Genomic DNA, 23,349 nt, shown 5'->3' on the forward strand with positions numbered 1-23,349 from the left:
AATTTGATGCTTTTCTTCGACATACTGTATGTGACAATAAACTGAACAGGTTTGGAATTTTGGACTGCGGGTCAAATAAAACCCAGCAATTGAAGAATGCACACATTGCACAAGGCATGTCTCACTACTTTCTGACACTTTATTGGTAAAATGATTAATAGAGAAAATAATGGGCAGATTGATTGATATGAAAACAATTGTTAGTTGAAGCCCTTGTGGGAACACCAATTAATTTGAATAATTTAATTCTACATCTGTTGGGGCCAAAACTATTTCAGATGTAAATAATACTTTTGGCGTTAAAACAGCCATTACTAAAGCAAAAAACAGACGATTCCAAACATTTCAGCTGTAGCGTGTATCCAGCTAACATGATTAAATATCTCTTTTTTCATTTCACTGTTACTCTATGTGAACTATGGCATTCACAGCTCTGATAAATGGAGTTTTCAGCCATCTCTTTACACCGTTCTCTGTACAGAATCACAAAAGGCCTGGCAAACATCATCTGTTGAAACCTCCTCAGGTCAGTCACTCCCTGCTACAGTACAGAACTAGTTTTTCACTCCCTCCAGGATTTCACAAGCCCCTACATGACGAACACGTATGGCAAATATGCAGCATGCTGACTCAACAAAGCTCGCTGTGCACATAGGCAACAAGCAAACAGGGAGAGAAGGAAGGAAAGGAGAACTCACCTTGGCACACATCTTAAGCGGAGAGTCGTGGTTGCCGTTTGCCTTCTCCCTCTGTTTTTTGTGGGCTTTCCGAACAGCTTGTAAGTCGGCAGGGCTTACTCCCGTCTGTTAAGACATCATCAATCGTAACAAACAAGTCAGGTAACAGTTTGAAACTAGAATAAAGCTGCAAAAATAACACTTTGCTTATATGACTCAAAATTTTAACCTAATCAGAAAATATGTATTTCTTCTTTTCTTTTGTTAGTAGTCTTCTCAGCTGAACATAATGACTACTGGATGCAAAGTAAATCTAATAACTTGTACATGGAGGACAACATCCGCCCTGACGGAGAGGGAGTAATGCAATTATGCTTTCATATAACCCATTCTAATGTCCTGCATGAGAGGTAGCAACTGCTACTTTTCCCATCAAGGCAAACAGCTGTTGCACCTCACTGACTCCTTGAAAACCCTTGAACACAACCACTCAATCGAACTCTTTGAGTCAGTCTGAGTCTGCCAGGCTGCAGTGGCAGCTTGGATGTTCTTTTCCAATGTCGTGTTAAAGGGATAGTTCGACATTTTGGCAAATTCGCCTATTGCCGTAATCCCTATAGTCATATGAGTAGGTACATTACCTTTAATTGTCAGTGCGTGCTGTTCTGAGATCGGTGTGGCAGAGCTGCCCGCTGAAATGGAGGTGAACGATACAGCCTGCTCTCTCCCTCAAAACTAATCAAATACACCATCAAATGACTCCAAAACGCTCTAGTGGAAAACACATGGCTTGCGCATTCCCCACACTATGAAATAATAATGTATAATTAAGTAACATTACGACGCATGAAGCAAATACTCGGAACTCGGAGTGACGCAGTGCGTACCTGAGACAGTGCTGTTGTTATTGCTTGTAGCCATTTGCGGTATCGTCAGCTGGACACAGCAGAAGGTTTGAGAAAAGTTTACAGAGTGTTATTGTAAATCATGGTTTACACATGTATTGTAAAAGGTTGCGGTAACAAGCCGAAGACATGGAGCAGAGTGAAGTTTCACGTAGTACCAACCAAAAATACGAACAATGGCTATTTGTGCTGGACATCGATCCCAACATGCCTGTGGAAATGGTCTGGAAAATGTTTGTGTGCTCCAACCATTTTTTACAGTGAAAGGATGGAGTGCAAAAGCTCAAGAATGGTTCAAACGCTTTTCTTGAAAGATTCTGCCATACCATCTGCCAATCCCTCTGCTGTAACGTTACCTCCATGTTGAGTAATATTAGCCTACAACCCAAGCAATGGTAAATAAGGCTAAAATGCAAATGTTGTTGTGGTTATGTTATGGATAAGTGCTTGCCCAGAGCATATAGTGAAGTGACTGGCATTACTTCTCATTGTTGGGAATAAACAGACTGCTAGGGAACATTTTGTGTTGTTGTTCCCTCAGGAGTTGTGGTGATTTATGAGTGTGGAGTTAGCATGTTCTCCCCATGTTCCAGTAATTATTTTGAGGTGTACTCTCGTCCCATCCTACCATCAACATATGTATGTAACATACAGTCACTGGCCACTTTGTTAGGTACACCTGTGTAATCTAATGCAATCCAGTAGAACGGCTATACCATGATTTTTTCCCCCGAAGCTTATAAATTTTCGGTTATTGCTGACATCGTCTAGAAAGGGATGATTCTACTTTGTTTATTATTGAGGTCATAGTGAATGGTGGTGGTGTACTGGGGTGGCCTCCGAATTTTGTCTAATTGAGGGGGACAAAATATTAGGAACACTTTTCAATATATTACACTCCAGTACACCAGCACCACCCACTACGATCTCAATAATAAAGTAGAATAATCACCTTTCTGACAATGTCAACAAAAACTGAAAATGTAAAAGCTTTGTAAACGTAGAATGTGCGGCGTAGCTGTTGTATTGGATTGTGTTAGAGTGCACAGGTGTACCTAATAAAGTGGCCAGTAAGCCCCACATTTACACCACCAATCCATGCCGGCTCTGGGTCTCCCCTCAGCCCCTGGTTGCTTGGCAGCCTCAGCCTCTCTTCTTGCTCTCTCTTCTTCCAAAACCCGTAACTCTTCCTCTGTATATTCTGGCTTCTTCTCAACAAACTTGTTGTTTTGATGACGGAAGTAACTGCACTAAACATACGCTGTTTGAAATCACTCCGCCCAGCAAGTACTGTATGTCTGGAATGTAGTTAAAGCTGTGCATTTGGCTTCAGAACAACTCTGTCTCGTAATATTACATTATTATTTCATAGCGTGGGGAATGCGCAAGCCATGTGTTTTCCACTAGAGCGTTTTGGAGTCATTTGATGGTGTATTTGATTAGTTTTGAGGGAGAGAGGGGGCTGTATCGTTCACCTCCATTTCAGCGGGCAGCTCTGCCCCACCGATGTCAGAACAGCAGGCACTGATAATTAAAGGTAATGTACCTACTCATATGACTATAGGGATTACGGCAATAGGCGACTTTGCCAAAATGTCGAACTATCCCTTTAAATGTACCACAGTAACGTTGGATCAGTTTTAGTCTTTAAGGTTATTTTACTTCTGCTTATCACTAATAATCTGTGTTGCCACTGTACATAGATCTAACATAACTCTCTTTGTTACTTCTACATTGATGATAACTCCAACAATTTCACTGTATAGTTTTTAAAGGAATAGTTCAACATTTTGGGGGGATTTGCTCATTACTTTTCTTGCTGAGAGTTTGATAAGAAGATATATCATTTGCTAAATATGAAGCCGCTGCCAGCAGCAGATAATCTTAGTTAAGCATTGAGACAGGAGGCAGGGCCAGTCTGGGGAAACAGGTATCCTGGTAAAAAACAAAAACAAAAAAAAAACAACCTCTGGTTCATATTTGTTGTACCACGATTTTCTTATCCATCTCTCTTGGCAGAAAGCAAAAGATACTTTTCAGATTTCCTCTGAAATTTGTCAGTATTTCCTAAAATGTCTAATTATTAACTTTAACAGTCATACTGTTGCCCTCGTTTTTTATGAACTTAATCTCAAAAACCTGGGCCCCATTCTTGAAACGTGGCTCTGCTAATCCAGACTAACATGCTGTTATCAGGCTAAAATAAACCCGAACATGCAAGAGACATTTATGTTATGTGATAATCATAAGTCTTCTATGAAAATTAAACCTTACTTATATCTCCTACATAAACAGCTTTAAAAGGTTATGTATGTGACATTTGGTACATTAATTTAGCAGTAAACCACTATTTGCTAAATAAAAATGTAGTGGAGTAATTGCATCCTGTATGTGTTGTAATCTTAAATACTAATATTTATGCTATGTTGTGGTAGACGGTTATGTGTGTATGTTAGTGCATGTGAATCCCTCTGAGTGTGTCCCACTAGCTATCTTATTGTTAACACTTTATACTGTGCTCTTACGGAAGCAAAACACCCATCCTCCGGTTTCCCCTCACGTAACAATGTCAATACTTAATACGTTTACATGCACAATTAAGTTGAGCTACAGTTATACCTTAACTTGGCCATTTAATTGAACTACTGTCCTTGTCCCAGTATACAAGCACAGGAGGGGAATAGATTTATTGACCTAAGTATGTCCGACTCTACTACAATAGGCGGCGATATGCCCCCTTTCAGCTTGTTAGTATTGGACCTTTATCTGGTTGACCTGTTACTTCACAGACCAAATAATCGCCAAACAAGTTAGCTGCAGTTAGAAATCTGGTACCGTGGTGGAAAACTTTACAGCTCTGTACATTTCGTCTGTACAAAAATGCACGGCTCTGGATGTAGATTTCACCATGTTGTTAGCAGCTTCTTCCTTTGTTACGCATTAAATGATATTTGACTTCCAGGTCAAAGCATGGGGTCGAAACTGTGGAGCATGTGCAGAGCGCCTCAACAAGTTTGGGTCCAATTGACTGTATACAGTATACAGTATCTAACAAAATGTTTCCCATTCTGTTCCTGAGATATGACATTGAATAATGGCCAGAAAAGTGTTATCAGTGAAGTTGACCTTTTGGATATAAAATGTCATTACTTTAGTATTTTATCCTATTAGACATTTGCGTGAAAATTTGGCACAATTAGCGAATTAATTCTTGATTTATGGCAAAAAAGATATTTTCTAAGGTCACAGTGACCTTTGACCATCAAATTTTAATCAGTTCATTCATGAGTTGAAGTGGACTTTTGTGTCAAATTTAAGGCCTAATTAATTAATTCAAGGCCTTCTTGAGATATTGTGTTCACGGAAATGAGACTAAGCATGGTCACAGTGACCTTGACCTTTGACCTATGATCACCAAAAACTAATCAGTTTATCCTTGACTCAAAGCACATGACTGTGCCTAATTTAAAGAAATGCCCCAAGGTGTTCTTGAAATACCGCATTCACAAGAATGAGGCAGATGCAAGATCACAATGACCTTGACCTGTGACCTTTGACCACCAAAATCTAATCAGTTCATCCTTGAGTCCAAGTGAACATTTGTGCAAAATATAAAGGTATTCCCTCCGGGTGTTCTTGAGATATCACGTACACATGAAAAGACAGATATACAGATGAAAAGACAACCCAAATCATCATGCCTCCGGCCACAGCTATCATCAGCACATGGTATAAAAACTTACTAAGGATGGCAGAGATGAGGGTAGATGTATGGCTAATGTATGATTCATCCTAAAACAGTCAATTAGATGTCCTTTTGCAGGTTTTGGTTTAGGGACTTGTTGCTCTGACAACATGTCTAGATACATTTTAAGACAGCTTTGAAAAACAAAAACATCCAGACTCATGTTAAATCCCCAACATTCTAATCTGGGTGATGTGGTCATCCTTGTACTAAGAACACAGTGATGCACTCCGTTTTCTTCCTCTTTCACTTCTCTTTCTGCTGATGTCACATTACAACTGTTTGCTCACATCTTTAAGAGTCCATCTGCCACCAAATAGTTTTCACATAATAACATGTCCCTGGGTAACTGTGGTGATGACCTACATTGAAGAGTGTCAATTCTGGACTCCATCGCAACTTCAACAACCTGAGTCACACCACTTCACTTCCACTGTTTCTCATTGTCCTCTCCTCCATAGATGTCAATTTGAAAAGGTTTCTTTTACCTTCTGTTCAGTTCTTTATCAACACACACAGACTTACACACAAACTGTGGCTAGGATTACCTTCTCTTTGAGGGCGTTCACATAAAGGTCACTGTTAGCAAAGTAGATTGAAGAGTTGGAGTGGAAAATCTTAATCCCCTCATATTCAGCTGCCTGGTAACAGAACACAAATCACAGACATTCAGAGTTCAGACCAACGGACTGGATGTAAAATGTTTAGCCTGGGTTCAGATTTGAGTGTTTTCTCCCCTGAAAGACCCACCTCTTCATACTCATCCACATCACAGTACAGCCCTGTGCCGGGGACATGGCCCAGGACAGCACTTTTAGGGCTGAAAGACAAAGAGGAAAGGTCAGAACTACCTCAATTTCATAACTTTTACACTACATTCCTCTATTAACCACTTGGAACACCACTTCAACCAGTTCATATAAATGTATGAACATGCTATGATATGTGCTATAAAGTTTATTCATGTTACAGCGATGTGATGATAAACACATATTTGGACTTTAGACAAGCAGCTGCCTATCATCAGTACCTCTGTGTTCTGTAGATGACTGTTAGTATGGCGAATGAGAGGGCCACCAGGAGACCATAATCCAGCCCCAACAGCACAGACGCCACGAAGGCCACCATCCAGATGGCCTGAGAGAGAAAAGGGAAGAAACAGAAATATACTGACATGAAGTGCTGCAGAGGAGCTACAGCTGCATCCTCTTTCCTCATCTGAGCGGAAAAAAACAGGCCGTTTCTTTTTATTTTGTCACATACTGGCAATATCACTCATCAATCATGTGACAGAGGCTCCCAAAAATAAGACATTGGCCAATTAAGCATTGTTGAAATGGACTTAAAAATGGTAGTTTAAAAATCTATCATGGTTAACTCTACATGCTTCTTTTTCTCAGGTAGACATGAAGGTGAGCACAGATTAGATAAGATCGCCCAAGGTTTAAGGTGGAATCTGTGAAAGACAAGATAAAGGAAGCACATTATCCTGTTTGTGCTGAGCAGTAGAAGTCCTCACAAAACTAAACATGTTTACCCAACACAATCCCAGAGGTGGACCAGTCCATTAAACTAGAAATACCGCCTCTCCATTGTATGCCTCCATGCACCAGTCACATTGCACTTATATCTATGTCTGCAAAACACGTGGATACTTTGCACACATCTCCCCCCCAGAAGCACCAAAGATGTATACAATCAGCACAGTTTAATGTAAGTGTTACCAATTCAGTATCTGACCAAATGTCTCCCCTTCTGTTCCCTTGAGTTATGGCCAAAAACATTTTTTGTGAGGTGACAGTGACCTTTGACGTTCGACTTTAGACCACCAAATTCCAATTGGGCCATTCTTGAGTCCACGTGGACATTTGTGCCAAATTTGAGAAAACTCCCTGAAGGCCTTCTTGAGATATTGTGTTCATGAAAATGAGACAGATGTAAGGTCATTGTGACCGTGACCTTGACCTTTGACTACTAAAATCTAGTTCCTCGTTAAGTCCAAGTGAATGTTTGAGCCAAATTTTAAAAAAATCCCTTCAAGGTGTTCTTGAGATATTGCGTTTACATGAATGAGACACTTGTGGTCACAGGGACCTTGACCTTTGAGTATGACCATCATTGTTGAGTCTCAGTGGACGCTGGTGACAAATTGGTGCTCTTGAGATACCACATTCATGATAATGGGATGGACGGGTGGACAACCCCAAAATATGGTGCCTCTGGCCATGGCTATCACATGCGCAGAGGCATAAAAACACATAACACACATAAAATCTAAGCACAAACTGCTCTACCTGCTACTGGACCTCAGCCAACATAGACCTGAAGGAAATCAGGCCCAGATCAGCCAAAAAGTAAACTTTAATACTGTTAAACTGCCTCCAATTTGTATTTAATGCTTTGGTAATCTTATCCAGCTCTGAACCAGATGTGTTCACACTTAGTTCTCAGTCAATGCATTCAGAACTTTGTTGGGAATAGAATGATTTTATATGTTTTACTATCAGTTGTGTTTCACTATATAAATTTTAGATGTGTGAACAATGAGAATACTGAGATGATTTAAGCTGATCTGAATGTGTTTGCTTTGCAGAAGTGGAGAAGTACAGGAGAGGAAGAGACATGAAGTCTGAGGAGCACATACTGCAATGCTTAGATAATTAGTTTCATATATGGTAAAAAGAATAGAAAGTGATGAACAGATAGTAAGGTACAGCACGTGTAGGGAGTTGTGTTGTTCTCTTGTCTTTCAAAACAGGAACCACGCCCCCACTGTCAGCGGGAAGGAGTCAGATTAACACGAGGCAGGGGCGTGGTGTGGTGAAGGAGGAAGTGGAACTGCCAATGAGAAGAGGACAACGCCTTGCGTGCACAATGACACTCTGTTACGCTCAAATATACTGGGTCAGGGAAAGAACAGGAGGTCAGACTTCGTGAACTGACACACCTTTGTTGTTCGTCAGGGACGTGAAGTTGAGACCCAGAGCTCTGTAATTTTATTCCTTTACTGCTTAATAAACTACATTAACTGAGACCGAATATCTTCTCCTATTGCTTCATTAAAGAACACGCAGGACTGAGCTCACACATAGCACATTGGAGAGTAGGATGAGCCCCAAGTCCATCAACTTCTACTTGTCCAATTCATTCAGCACTAACATTTCTCACTTGAAACAGTATCCCTTTCTTTTTTTAGCTGTGACCAGCAGCTCTATAGGTCACTCTGCTGGTCAGTCGGTCGACAACAATTTCCCCACCCCTCAGTAGCAGTTCTTGTGGGAGTGGGAGTGGCCTATAACAAAAAGGTGCATAATCTCTTTTTCAGATTCATAAATGTGTATAAAAGCTTTTTGTAAAATTCACTGGGACAGGCAAACTTGTGGGGAAAAACCTTTGGCCTGTGTCTTCTGCTTAAATATACACACACAGAGTCTTGAACATTAGGAACCTTCAAAAACACATTAAAATAATTTGTTGTGTTCTGGTGTTCTAACTATAGACGCAGCATTTGTTGCTCTTGGTGACAGACTACTTTGAGAGAACAGCTCCTGACCAAAAACCACAGTCGACTAAAAAGTGCAGAACAAGCTCCTTATCAGCTCATTTTACATCTTCGGGTTTCCTGTGGGGACCTCTACTGCACTGTAACATTTTTGTTATGTTGAGTTTGATTTAACAGACTGACCAGTTCGATCTTACTGGTCCTCCACAGAACAGGAATGTCTCTGAACTGTTTGAACATCCCCAACAGGTTCACCATGATGATGGCAGCCAGCGCAGTCTGGGAAACACAACAGAGGATCATACAGTTGAACAATACAGGAAGACATTAGCAACGACTCTTGGCAATCTTTCGATCTCATTACGTGAGGCGTGACGCAGAGCCATCAGCCTCTGTTTGTTCAACAAACTGGACAGAATATAAAAGTGACTGTAGCTCCACCCGTGACGCTGAGCTGCCAGACAGGAAGCTGGAAGCTCTGCGTCATCAGCAACAGCTTCACCCACCTGAGGGAGCGGTTGGAAGACAAAACCAATGGCCACCACCACCAGCAGCACCATGAGAGACGCCAGCAGTCCTGCAATCTGAACAAACACACACACACACACACACACACACACACACACACACACACAGATAACTGTGTCAACATAACCTCATTCTAATTACAGTTTTACAACACCAATTTAGTTGAGTGAGATGGTGTACTAGCTCCTGTAGTGGAATTGTGTATGTGCTACCTGTGTTTTTCCACCAGTGCTCTCCTGCACAAGGCTCCTTGACATGGAGCAAGTGATGGCGAAGGTTGAGAAGAAAGAGCTGATGAAGTTACACAGACCAATGGCAATCAGCTCCTGAAAGCAGAACAACAGAAAGTTTTGTCTCAGAACAAAGAAATTCAAAATGTGAACATGTTCTGCAGCTGGCTAGGCAGCGAAAACATAGTTTTAGGGCTTTTCATATAGGTATGATTGACTGCAGGGTGAAGTGGCAGCTAAGCCGCATCTATGTCTGTCTGTGGAGGACTGCACTGCCATCTGATATTAAGGAGTCAGTTTTAAATTGTGACTGTTAAATTATCGGTTTAAAACTCCTTGTAGTTGCATTAAATAGCAGTCCACTTTTGTGTTTTGGACAGTTGGTGTTCACACTTGATGTGTACCATACTGGAGTACACGTGAACCGTACTAGTTGAGACCACCTTGTCATGTGGACTGGAGCATGGATTGACGCATCATGCCAGGGAACAGTACACATTGTTCAAGGTAATCAAACAGGGTCTCTGATGTGGAAGCCTCCTTAAACAACTATAGGAAATGACCCCAAAAACCTAAATAGTCTGTGGATGAAAGCAGGTGAATGTTTACAGTGAAGAGCCCAGAGCAAACAACCATGACCTCCGGAGAGGGTCAATGACGCCATCAAGCACAGTTAGGTCAGTTATGCTTAGCTTAAGTTACAGTAACTTCCTATTTCCAGTCAGGCTAGTGTGACAGACGTGACTTTCCATACTTAATCAGATACTGGAACATACAGCAATAAGGTCTCCACATTGTTGGAATATTCACTGTTACATAGTTCCTTTCCTGACTCCTGTTTACATGCTCCTGTAGCCATATCATAGAGCAACATGAACCAAAAAAATCCCAAATACAAAAAAAAAAAAACAACGTCCTTTATTTTCACTAGAGCTCAGACCATGGTACAACTTACATTAGCTCAAGAAACCTGGCTACTCTGAGAAACTGCTTTATGCAGGTAATCATTCATATGACTCAACTTGTTACTGTAAATCTATATATCAAGCAGGTCAGTGATCAGATTTCCCCTCTTAACATGACAGATAGCACAGCTTTTCCTTACAGAGCAAATGTGTCTCAATTCTAAATCTAAATAGTCGAACTGTGGTTCGAATCATTTTACCCACAAAGGAAATATTGCTAACATGTATTGATCTTTCCTTTCATCCCACCACTCTTGTGTGTCAGCAACATTCTTCCAGTCTCAAGTCTTTGTCCTGCACATGCTGGCTACCCTTATACATGTTTAAAAAACAGCTTAAAGGACAAATCTAGCTGGTGAAATGAGGTTTCTCTAAACCCCTACCTCAAAAAGGATCTGTTTTTCTTCAGCAGCTCCTCAGATGTTCACACTCACCTGGTTGCCATCCACGCTGTAGCCGTGCTTCAGGGCAAAGATCTTGGCAAGCGAGATGCCCATTGAGAATCCGACAATCGCTACAGCAAAGGAGTCTGTGACCAAACTGGGTAACAGAGAGAACTCTGGGACAGCAGGAGGGAGAAGCCTGAGAGCACATAAAATAACATTTGTAGTTCATCAATCCCAGTGTGTAAGTATTATCTTGGCTGCAATGTTATGACGGCTCTTTTAATGTGGTGAACAAGAGCCTTAAGATACAAAATTCATACAATTAAGATATGACCAACATGTTCTTCAGTAGATTCAGATCCCCCAGTTGTAAAATTCCATGAATTTCCATGACTGAAATACACTACTCTAAAATTCTGTGCCAACAAAAAGGGAATGTAACAACCTACCCAGTTGGTATCTTCCCAACTACGTCCACTTTGTAGCCCTCTGATAAGGACATGCCATAGGAGACGCTGGTGGACACAATAACCACAATAATCTCTCCAGGGATGGGAATAGGCAGTTTCTTCTTGAATCGCTCGTTGAGGTCTTTGATTGCGTACAGGAAGACGAGGCACACAAGGCCCAAGATGAGAGTGGAGACATTGGTGCTAGTGATGTCACTGAGTACCGCCTTGACGCTCTAGGGCAAGAGTATAGAATTTATGATGCATTTAAGTCATCTATTTTTTGCAATTACCAAACACACAACAAAACATGATCTAGAAAAATAGCCACACAGAATTACCACCACCAGTTATATCTTCGTGAACACTCAAGTTGCACTAACAGTTTATATCCAGGTCTGTGAAAACAACATGGATGCATTACACACAGCAGCACAGACGATATACTATCCAGGGTTGACAGCAAAGATTAGTGTCACCTATTAAGTATCTGACCAAATGTCACCCCTTCTGTTCTTGAGATATGACGTTGAGTAACGTCCAGAAAGGTTTTTTTGCAGAACCTTATGACGTTGCAGTGAAGTTTACCTTCAACCTTTTGGATATAAGATGTCACCATGTTGTCATTATGTCCTTTTAGACAATTGTGTAACATTTTGTCATAATTAGCAAACAAATTGAGTTATGGCCATTAACCTTTTCTTTTCAAATTCAAATTCTAAGTTTGTTTTTGAGTGGACGTTTGTGTCTAATAAGTCCCTCAAGGCCTGCTTGAGATATTGCATTCACAAGAATGAGATGGTCGCAAGGTTACCTTGAACCTGGCCTCTGACCACTAATCAGTTCATTCTTGAGTCCAAGTGGATGTTTGTGCCTAATTTGAGCTAACTCCATCAAGGCCTTCCTGAGATATTGCATTCATGAGAATGAGACAGATGCTAGGTCACAGTAACCTTGATCTTTGAAAAGTTCATCCTTGAGTCCAAGTGAGTATTTGTGCCAAATTTGAAGAAATTCTCTTAAGGTGTTCTTGGGAATTGGACAACCTGAAAATGTAATGCCTTCGGCAACTGCCGGCGCAGAGGCATAATAAAAAAAGAATAATTTTCTAACTGCTCTTGCTCTCACTCTTTCCACCTAAAAACCATTTAGAAGCTATTGAAACTTACATAAATAGCAGAGAGGGGCCCACTGAAGCGCTGCGTTTTCACCCCCAGCAGGTACTTTAGCTGAGAGACAACAACGTGCACCGCTGCTGCTGTAGTGAAACCTCGCACCAGGGGCTCTGTGAGGTAGATCGCCACAAAGCCAAACCTGAGAAGACCTAGGACAAACTACAAGAATGGAAAACAAAATTAAGAAAGCAAGAAGAAAGAAAGAGGTAAGGTGATAAAAACAAGCTATACAGTTGTATCAAACAAAAACATTAAATCAAGGTGTTGATACATCAACAGTGATTCAGACATCCTGCTGCTGTGGGCAAAACAGTGATTTTTGAGCGTGAGAACATTTCAGCAAGCTGTATCACTTTACCGCTGTGCTTTAACCAAATAATAGATACTCTTGACACTCAGCCAGCAACCTTTTAGTTGCTGGCTGAGTGTGGTGGTTGTTTCAAGGCTCACCTGGATGATTCCCACCAGGGTTGTGAGCACAACAGCCACCTGCACCCTCCTGGCATCACGTGCCTCCACGTTCAAGACAGCAGAAAGGTTGGATCCATTGGCAGGCAGGACATAAAACATGGAGTCCGGGGCCTCCCTCACTGCAACACCCCCGATCATCAGACTTATGACTGCAAAGGTGCCTGCAGATCACAAACAGAACAGTCATGTGTCAAAATATTTTACAGCTGGATCCTGAAAGTGCTAAATTTTTCCAGACTTGGTTCTGTACAGCATTATGATGTCCACTGCGTCATGCAGTATCTCTTTAAGTGAAAAGGCCATCTTGTCCAGCACTCGAACAGCAGCCCAGTAATGCCCTCTCACTCTCTGCCAGAAGTTAAGGGATCATCATTTCCACAACCACTTGCTGAAGCCAACTGCTTTCTGTTGTTCATTTCAGATCAGGTCTTTAGTATAAAGGTTGTGGTTTGGTTTATCGTACCCATTTGTCAGATGGACTTAAAGGTTAGCTGGCATTTGAGATGACTTGGAGCCCTTCCTGGGAAAGAAAGTAGTCAGATGGGTGAGATGAAGGCAGTGGGTTTACTGAAAATTCCCAATCCTGCTGCGTGAACACCTCCTAATCCTGATGAATGTGTAAACTGTAAATCTTTAGATTTATTTTGAGCTGGCATCCTGTGTGCGTAGGGCAGTTCTACCTCATCATACTGTTCTTGGCACTCACTGTGGGAAGAATCTGACTGTGTGAAAAGGCCACTGACTGCCTTAAAGACCACCATTAATTCAGACCAGGATAAATCAACAAACAACAACATGAGGATTGGATTAGGACGACACAAGTACTAAATTTCCTAAAAATATTGTGCCAAAGGTTAATGGTACAACAAAATGAAGAAGCCATACTGAAGCTGGAGACAGTTTTTTCCACCAGCAGCGCTTTATGTACAGCCACATGAAAGAGTAGGCAGCAGAAGGGAACACTAATTTAAGCACCTTAATAACGAGATGTAGGCAGTGGGTTCACTGAAATGTCACAATCCTGCTGCTCACATCAATTCTGGCCGCAACAAGCACATCAAACATGTCCTAATCTGGATCAATGTGTAACTTGTGTGTGGGACAAAGATGGTTGGCAGTTAAAGCTCATCATATATAATACAGATGTTGGCAGCAGTTTTTTTCCACAACAAGCACTTAATATAAGAGAGTAAGCAGCAGACAGGGACAAAAATGTCAGCACAGTAGTGACACAAGACATTTTAACCAAACATCCATAGCATCTGTCACGGTACATGGGTCATGGTCTGTCGCCTGGAAAATTTGGAGTCTTTGGAGTAGCATAGCCAATGCACTGTTTTAAATTGTATTAGATTGTGTCTAGAGTTAATTGAACATTTATGCACGTTTTCAAGACTCTCCTCCCAAATCTTATTGCCTATCTCTTCACCCAGCTCACTCTCCCAATACTGCTTGAGTGCATTTGTGTTGACATCAGTATGCCTTTATATAAGGTGATAAAAGTAGGGAAACTGCTCCTTACTACAAGGATTGAAGTTGTTGATACTCTCAAGAGAGTCATGGGAACATATTTTCTCAGAATTAGACACATTTTTGCTCACGATATACCAGATTTGCAAGTACCTGAAAAAGTTGAAGGCTGGGATATCATATGCTCTCTGCAACTGCTAAAATGACATGAAGTGCCTGTCAAGGTATAGAGCACCTATGTCCTTGATACCCTTAAATAATTTAGGCTAGAAACAAACACATGCTTTTTTCTTTATTGGACTATCAATGTAAGTATTTGGTGCTTTTATGTGTACTTTGATTTGCTTCCAGATTGATGTTTACATTATGTTTTACGATATTAATTTAATTATTAAAATATATATTTTGGGCTGGGCAACACAATAGTTTGAGTTCAAGGTGTGAGAAAGAATAGTATCAGTAACATTGTTAACACTGTGCTACATTACAGAGAAATACAAAACCATACTAATGAACCTCATTAATATAGGCCTATATTTTTTATCTACAAGTGCACGTCACACACTGAGCGAGCCGCCTGTTAATGACGCTGTCGGCAAAGCGGTAATGATTGTGCTAAGTGGCTAATGGGCACGTAGCTACTTACATGTTTCAGATGATACGTCAGGTTTGTCATCGAGAAATGATAGGCAAATGTTTGCCTGCAGAGTTTACATATCACCTTGGGTTCATCGTCCACCTTCTCAAAATGATCCCACACTTTGGATTTCCTGCCCGACATGTTATTAACTAGCCTGTGACTCCTGTCTGACTGCTGAGTGTGGCTGCCTCCTGTGTCTGTGATATAGATTTTGATTTATATTGACAAGCAGCAGCTCCTAATAGAGTGTCACGTTTTTTGTTTCTTACTGCGTCTGAGCGACCAATGAAATCTTGCCGACTAATGACCTTTTTGGTCGACTAACATTTGGTCAGCTATTGGGGGCAGCCCTACTGGGCAGCCACTTGAGTCAGCTGCTGGGCTCTTTTTTCACCATGATACAGTATGATGCTTAAGTGAGCCGCCCAGCAGTAAACTTTAAAGTGTGGCAGGCCAAAACCACCTTAGTCCTTTGATTTAATTAGGTGTTTTTTGATAGTTCGTACAGTCTTGTAACTCCATAATTAGGGCATGATTAGTCTCTATATACAGACTCTACATTCAGTGAATGTAGAGTCTGTAGGCAAACCCCGGAGATCTTGCCTCTGGAAGAAGAGCGGAAGAGCCCTGGTTTCCGGTTGTAGGCTGTTTGTAGTCCGCGTGGTAGGCTGTTTGTAGTCCGCATGATATTGACCAATCAGGTTAGAGCAGGCTGCAGTTGTTGCCAGGTTAAACGGTCGGTGCGGTGAACTAATGAGGCGGAACATAATTGGCGTCACTGCAAACTCTGACTCCATCGCAATGGTTCAGCGTATTTACTTACATATAAACGGAAGTCGGAAACAGCCAAAAAATCGGAGGTCTGTCCCCAGAGGCTGTATCGCCGTCTGCCGGAAGTCAGATGCCGAATACAGCCGATGGGTTCAGAGAATGGGGCATGATAAACCCCGAGTAAGAAAGAAGGTTTAAATACAGGAAAGCTTGGAAAAGGTAGAAAAATCATGGCAGAACTACCATTTTGATAGCATTTATCTTCTCAGCCAAAGAAATACAGAGATTTGTCCAGAATTCAGTGTACCTCTAATATTCTTATCCAAGTTGTAACCATACAGTTAAAGTACAGCTAGATTGTGGATATTGGTGCCTGTAGGATATACATAAATATCTATCTCTAAGCTTAACTTTGCCTTAGAACATAATGTCTAATCTTGGTCACCCAAGCACACGATTCCTTGTCAGTGTTGCATTTACTGCAGGAAAATGCAACAGAGCAATACCACACCAAAACAGTCCTCTGTCGAATATCATAATGTGTGAATCATTTATGTATTTCACCTTAGCAGCCCCACTTATGTCCAGGCATGACCCCACTGTGGGGTCATGCACTTTAAATTTGAGTGTCTGTGAAATGCCATCTTGTCCAGCACTTGAACAGCAGCCCAGTAATTCCCTCTCACTCTCTGCCAAAAGTTATGGGATCATCGTTTTCCACAGCAACTTGTTATCAGGGCGGAAACATTAAACAGTGAAGCTAACTGCTTCCTGTTGTTCACGCCAGATCAGATCATTTGCTTTTCCAAGGGTGAGCAGGTTTAGTTTATAGTGTCCATTTGTCAGATGGGCTTAGAGCTGACACCTGAGATGAGTTGGAGCCCTGTCTAGGAAAGGAAGTAGCTGGATGGGTGATACGTCAGGGGTGGGGGGCACTGAAATTTCACAATCCTGCTGCTCATGTCAGCTGAGGACACCAGTCACATCTGAGTGAAAATATTTCATCCACGTGCCATTTCAAAAACAACTGCAAGCTTTATCTTATCATCTGGATCAGTCTGTGATTTGTGAATCTTTAAATTTCTGAATCTTTATAAAATTTATAATAATGCAAGATAATATAATCCATAGGTCCCAATGAATCTTTCATAGGAACCTAAAAATCCAGAGCAGTGCCATACCCCATGTGTGTGTGAGATGGTTGGCAAATTTGAGGAAATTCCCTTTATGGTGTTCTTGAGATATCACGTTCACGAGAATGAAACAGACACAAGGTCACAGTGACCTGACCTTTGACCACCAAAATGCAATCAGTTCATCCTTGAATCTAAGTGGACAGTGGTGCCAAATTTGGAAAAATTCCCTCAAGGCATCCCTGTGATATCTTGTTCACAAGAATGGGACGGACAGATGGACAACCCAAAAACATAACGCCTCCAGCTACAGCTATCACCGGCGCAGAGGCATAAAAACACGAAGCAATATAATAAGTACACATCGGTAAAAACACAAAGGATCAGTCTAATAAGCAAATGGTAAAAAAGCAACATTTGATAAATGAACGTTTAAAGTATTGGTATTGCACAGTTTAGCATAAAATGTAAGCTGTAAGCCTTAGCATGCCCAGCTAACTAGCTTACAGTCTAAAGTAGTAAATGAGCAGTACTTCCAAGGCCAAGAACAAAATCATTGACTAACTTCACTTTTTTGTGAGGTTACAGATTACTTTAACAAAAGCCAGTGTATGACAAGCAAATCCACTGTACTATTTTCTGACCACCAAAAGCTGGTTGTAGATGCTATCAGAGCTTCGGGTTACATTAGCAGCTCTGCCCTTCTCTTTACATCACGAGATACTTTTGCCAGACACATGTATGACCTTTTTCTCTTGTAATGCTAGAAGTGAAAACATACTAGTTCAAAATGCCAGCGAATATGTCATCAGCTAAGCAGCCAAACAGCGTTGTGCAAGAACAGAATAACAGTCTGATCTTACGTTTTACCCTATCATACAGCAACATAAACATACAGCTACTTACAACTAATTCTACACTGCAATACAGGAACAGTGCTTCTACTTTATACCCAGGTGGTCTACATGGATCATCAGTTGGGGAAGATACTGACTGTTTGCCTGGGACCTTTTGCCTTTTGGCTGCCTTCTTGTTTGTAATGAAACTCCAAATTGGCACCAGCCACAGCTTGTAGGAGAATAATGACCCAAAAGCAAAGCCTTTACAAGGAGCGTTCAATTAATTTCTTACCAATGGATATGTGTCTGGATGTGCCAAAGAAGGTGTAGAGCAGCACGGGGTAGAAAGAGGAGTACAGACCATAAACTGGAGGCACAGCAGCCAGCATAGCATAGGCCAGACCTGTGGAGCAGAGGAGAAGGAGAAGTGTAAATAAACTGAACAGCCCCAGAAGCCAAGTGATTGCATCACAACCTCAGAGCTACAGAGATACCATAACAAAGACAGTGTGAAGCTGAAAGCAGCCCCCCGGGAGTTGGCAGCTGGCCCTTCACACATTTAACCCTTATTTAATTCCAGATGACTAGCCTGGCCAAACTTAGTTTGAGGCAACTGTACAAAGCCTTAGAATACATAACAATTCTTGCTTCATCGGACTGTAAAGGTAATGTTTTTTAGGCTTTCAAACACACAGACTGGTGAAAAATGAAGTGTCTCAGCAAGGTGTTTTTCAACCACAACCCTAAAGCATAGCTTTACTGCTCCCTTACTGGACTCCTCAAGTCTATAGAACTCCACTGGAGAGATTCAGTCATTTGATGTTTTGAGTTACGTGCATGTCTTAAAAGGACTTAAGACAGAGATGTTGCTGCAACTGCAGGGCTCTGACCTTGAGGGAGCTGCACAACTCCTGTGCTCAGACCTGAGACCACGTCCGAAAACAGGTACTGCTTGACTGGATAGGATGGCAGCCATGTTAGAATGGGCAGACAGCTTAAAGCCGCTGCTTTGGCTTTCTTAGATGAACACCTATGAAAAGAGACAAATGGATTAACTTAACAGTTTGTTATTTAAAAAGAATAAAGAAAAGGCATCTTTTTAACTACAGAAAGTATTCCTAGAATTCATGTTGTTTTTCTGCTATAGTTTCTGGCCTCCAAATAAGGCCATACTTCAGAAAATGATACGCTGTAATCTTCTTCCACACTAATGGAAAGTAATTTTGCTCCACTCACCTGGCTCCTAATCACCTATATACCCATACTGTTAGCATCTTTATAATTAAACATTGACAAGACATAGTCATTACTCTTACATCCTGTCAAAAAAGATATCACCAGGTGTGAGATGGGAGGGTTAAGGCCCAAATGCACTGAAAGAGTCTGACACACGAATTTTGAAGTGCAGCTGTTCTCAACAGGCCTTTGTAACTTTAATTAATAAGTCACATGCAGTGCAGACGCACAGAGGCCGTCTGTTTGTACACTGGGAGAGGTAAAGGTTAATCATTTAAAAAGCATTTTTTTTAAACACACAATCTGCTCTTCAACCTCATTGGGCATCTTCTCACTTTACCTTAAGTTTTTACCAGAGTTTCACTGTTGAATTGCTGATGAAAGCCAGTCGTCCTGTGGCCAGCACCCTCTACAACTTATTCACCTCTGGTCAAGAGATAGATAATGGAGTCATAGGGAACCTGAGGTGGCTACAGCCTACTGTCTCTGTTCCTGTCTCAACTCAACTCCTCCCAGATGACTCAAAGGACATCGTGTGCAATAATGTGACATTAAGTAAATAGCATAGATATAGTCTTGAACTTTCTGTATTAACTATGCACTCTTGAACTCTTACACCAACTCCCTCAGTTCTGCAAAAATATTTAAAAGCCATCATACAATATTCATCATTAACACTGGTAACCTGTTTTTGTCATTGTTTATGTTGTATATATTGGATCACACCTGATTTGCACCTTACTGTTGACTCTTTCTATATTTTGCAACTCACTGATTTCTAGTTTTATGTTTGCAATACATTTTATTTTATATTTCCTATACATTTGCTTCACTGCTGAGTTATTTTAGCCCTTGTATATTGCACTTTTTGTATCTGCAAATAAGTCAAAGCCTAGATTTATTACTGTCACATTCTGCAATTTTATAAGAGCCCGGACGGAATATTTCCTTTTTGACTTGTGTGGATATACTACTACTGATTTAATTTTTTCTACAGCTCTTGAGCAGTACAAATCAAGGGTTAAATTCCTCAGGCTAAGCTTACCTGAACTTTTGTGCCAGCCTCTGTCGGAAGGTGGTGGAGTCTTCTTTGCGGTGGAGAAGCTGCGACCGGATGAAGCCTTCATCATAAACCGGACGCTCTATCCTGTATATCAGCTGTGAGTCTGCATCCTCCCTTGCTGCAGCTTCTTGCTCCATTTCAGAGGCAGAAGGGCTGATTGGACTCGTAGTCAGTGTGTGTCTTATCTCACCCACTTATCATCTACGTCATTGCTTTGGCCAGTATATCTTCATTCCTTTCACTGCTCCAAGTTAAAGCTCCTCGTCTGCACTTCCTCTTTCTGCTTGGAGGGCAAGAGGACACAAGATTATTATTCCAACACTAACTGGTTTGTTTGATACTATTTAATGATAACAAGATTTGGAGTGATGATAACCAACAAAGCCTGTGTGTTTGTGCATTTTTGTGCTGATAACTTCAGCGTCAGTTGGATTTGCATGGCTATCACCTTTTAAGCAAATATTTGGCTAAGAGGGTAGCCTGAAGAAATAGTGTCCTGCTTGCTTTGTACTCCATATGTTAAGGGGTACAGTTAGTCAGCTGGATTCCACTGCAAGATGTTGCTTTCAACGTCAGACAAAAGAATATGGTTTATAGCTTGAACAGGAAATAAATCACTCTGCTTATGATAGTCACTGTATTGCCACAGGGCTATAAAGTGTCTGTGTAGGACTTCATAGTAAATTTACAGTCAACTTATCTCATGTGACTGAAAAAAGCCTTCATTCAATATGAACGTTTAGCAAATATTGGCTGTATATACACATCTCTGAATCCACAATCGCACTGCCTACAAGATAAATAAGTGCAGTACACCACTTTGTCAGGGCCATATCTTTAAGGCGTGCACATCCACATAATGTTATACGTGTTCTGTGTGAAATTCCCATGTTAAAATTAGTATCTTTGTAATGTGGATTGTGTGCAGAATAAAGTACCTGACATGAAATTTAATTGACTGATAATGCTGTAACTAAATGATGTCGAAGCACACATTTTATAACATCACCTGAATATGGAGCTAGATTTGTCTCATTATTATTTGTGTGAACACATAGACAGGCCAAGTGTTAACATATAATTTGTAAGTATAAAACACCACCTACAAATTCAAAAAAAGATTTGTAACTAAAAAAACATTTTGCAAATAGAAAACAGATCTGCAAATACACAAATATGGAGCTAGATTTGTCTTAATACTTTTTCTTTGTGTGTAAATGTGCGATCTGTAAATATAAAACTTCCACCAATACAGAAATGAATTGTAATATCACAAGAATATTTTGCAAATATAAAACGGATGAATAAACAAACAAATTTAAAAAAAAAAAATGCAAATCCACGAGCATATGATTTAGATTCACAAATCAAAAAACTGGATTTACAAATATCTGTTTGACAGTTACAGGCTACATGTTAGGAAGATATTCACAAATGCTTTTGATTTATTTCCAATTAATTAAACATATTCACAGATATTTTTTAAATGTATGAAAACTGTGTATTTTCAGACAAAATAGTTTTGTAACTTTTCTTTTTTTTTTTTTTTTGTATTTGACTAACACAGACGAAAGTAACCACGCAAGTTCTTTAGTTGAATTCCATCATTATAACATAAAGCAGTTTCAGTATTTGCTGGTTCACGGTTTGACCTGGACTCATCACTTTGCCTGATGAATCAAGTCTCTGACGCATGAACAGTTGACAGCCTCGAGCCTTTCTCGCCTTTCATTTCCTGTACCTTAGCTAGCTAACACTAACGCGGCATTGATAACGGACAAACTCGTGACTACATATTTCTGAAATGTGGAAAAAATATACATTTTTTTTTTAAATTCACAGCAATGTTCGTGTTACAAGTACTAACCGGCGTCCAACTGTAACGTTTCTAACGTTATCCTCGCTGTGACAGGAGAGAGGGTTTTTCTGGCTCTCCACAGTTCAGCACTGAAGCTAACGTGAAGATGCTAATGAAGGCAGGACTCTTACCTCCGTCCTCCAGCTGCTGTGGGGATGCTGCCCGGAGAATATGAACATACACCTAGACCTGTCCTCTTCAGTTGAAGTTTAACCAGCTTAACGTCCTTGGGGGACGTCACACAGCGGCAACCTGTTATGATACACAGATAGTCTACGCTGAAAGGATAAATTACTCCATTGTGAAATTTCTTTCCATCTTCCGGTTTCCAAAGATTCTTACGCATGCGCTCTCGTCTTGTACTCAGAACGGTTTGTAGTCCTTATAAACGCTGAGTGTTTGAGCTGAGGCTTTTCTTGCCAGATAACCAATGAGTTTCAGTTTAACATGTGTTTGTATGGCAAGCCGTTTTAACATTTAATCAAAGTTTGACTATCTATCTATAACGTCATTTTGACTAGTAGTAATGTCATTGTGACTAGTATGAATTTTAGTTTAAGATATCTGAAACGTCATTCTGACTAGTCAGAACTGAATGACAGATATCTATAACGTCATTTTGACTAGTAGTAATGTCATTGTGACTAGTATGAATTTTAGTTTAAGATATCTGAAACGTCATTCTGACTAGTCAAAACTGAATGACAGATATCTATAACGTCATTCTGACTAGTCAACAGTTACAGATATCTGTAATTCAGTTTTGACTAGTAAGATTCAAACTATTTTTGCCATTCATGTGTATGGGGTTTGTCATTATAGATATCTACAACGTCATTTTGACTAGTCATAACTCGAATTCAAGATATCTACAACGTCATTTTGACTAGTCATAACTCGAATTCAAGATATCTACAACGTCATTTTGACTAGTCATAACTCGAATTCAAGATATCTACAACGTCATTTTGACTATCTGAAACTCAATTCAAGATATCTAGAAAGGACCATGTAGATATCTTCAACTGATGATAATTAAAGATATCTTGAACTTGAATTATGACTAGTCAAAATTAAATTGTAGATATCTCAAACTGGAATTACAGATATCCACAATTCAGTTGCAGATATCCGCAATAACAATTGCAGATATCCGCAACTACATTGGAGATATCTATAATGACAAACCCCATACACATGAATGGCAAAAATAGTTTGAATCTTACTAGTCAAAACTGAATTACAGATATCTGTAATTAGAGTTTTGACTAGGCAAAATCTAATTACAGATATCTTGAATAAGAGT

General features: G+C 40.4%; 1 protein-coding gene across 4 annotated transcripts in view; it reads right to left on the reverse strand.

Annotated features, from left to right (window-relative positions):
• Window positions 1-22,351, reverse strand: part of slc26a5 (solute carrier family 26 member 5) — a 27,202-nt gene extending 4,851 nt beyond the window's left edge. Inside the window, exons 1-15 of one of the 4 annotated variants that reach the window (XM_049567375.1) lie at window positions 22,175-22,351; window positions 20,168-20,468; window positions 18,777-18,916; window positions 18,179-18,289; window positions 13,013-13,194; window positions 12,557-12,721; window positions 11,388-11,623; window positions 10,987-11,134; window positions 9,570-9,683; window positions 9,336-9,413; window positions 9,013-9,108; window positions 6,358-6,464; window positions 6,078-6,147; window positions 5,876-5,968; window positions 699-803 (exon numbers count right to left, since the gene is read on the reverse strand). In XM_049567375.1, the coding sequence (XP_049423332.1) occupies window positions 699-803; window positions 5,876-5,968; window positions 6,078-6,147; window positions 6,358-6,464; window positions 9,013-9,108; window positions 9,336-9,413; window positions 9,570-9,683; window positions 10,987-11,134; window positions 11,388-11,623; window positions 12,557-12,721; window positions 13,013-13,194; window positions 18,179-18,289; window positions 18,777-18,916; window positions 20,168-20,322 (1,800 nt within the window). In that variant the 5' untranslated portion in view covers window positions 20,323-20,468; window positions 22,175-22,351. The other 3 variants (XM_049567373.1, XM_049567371.1, XM_049567374.1) reach the window with 3 other exon arrangements.
• Between the last annotated feature and the right edge of the window lie 998 nt (window positions 22,352-23,349).

The sequence above is a fragment of the Epinephelus fuscoguttatus genome, linkage group LG22 (assembly GCF_011397635.1).
Source record: "Epinephelus fuscoguttatus linkage group LG22, E.fuscoguttatus.final_Chr_v1".
In the NCBI taxonomy this organism is placed as follows: Eukaryota; Metazoa; Chordata; class Actinopteri; order Perciformes; family Serranidae; genus Epinephelus; species Epinephelus fuscoguttatus.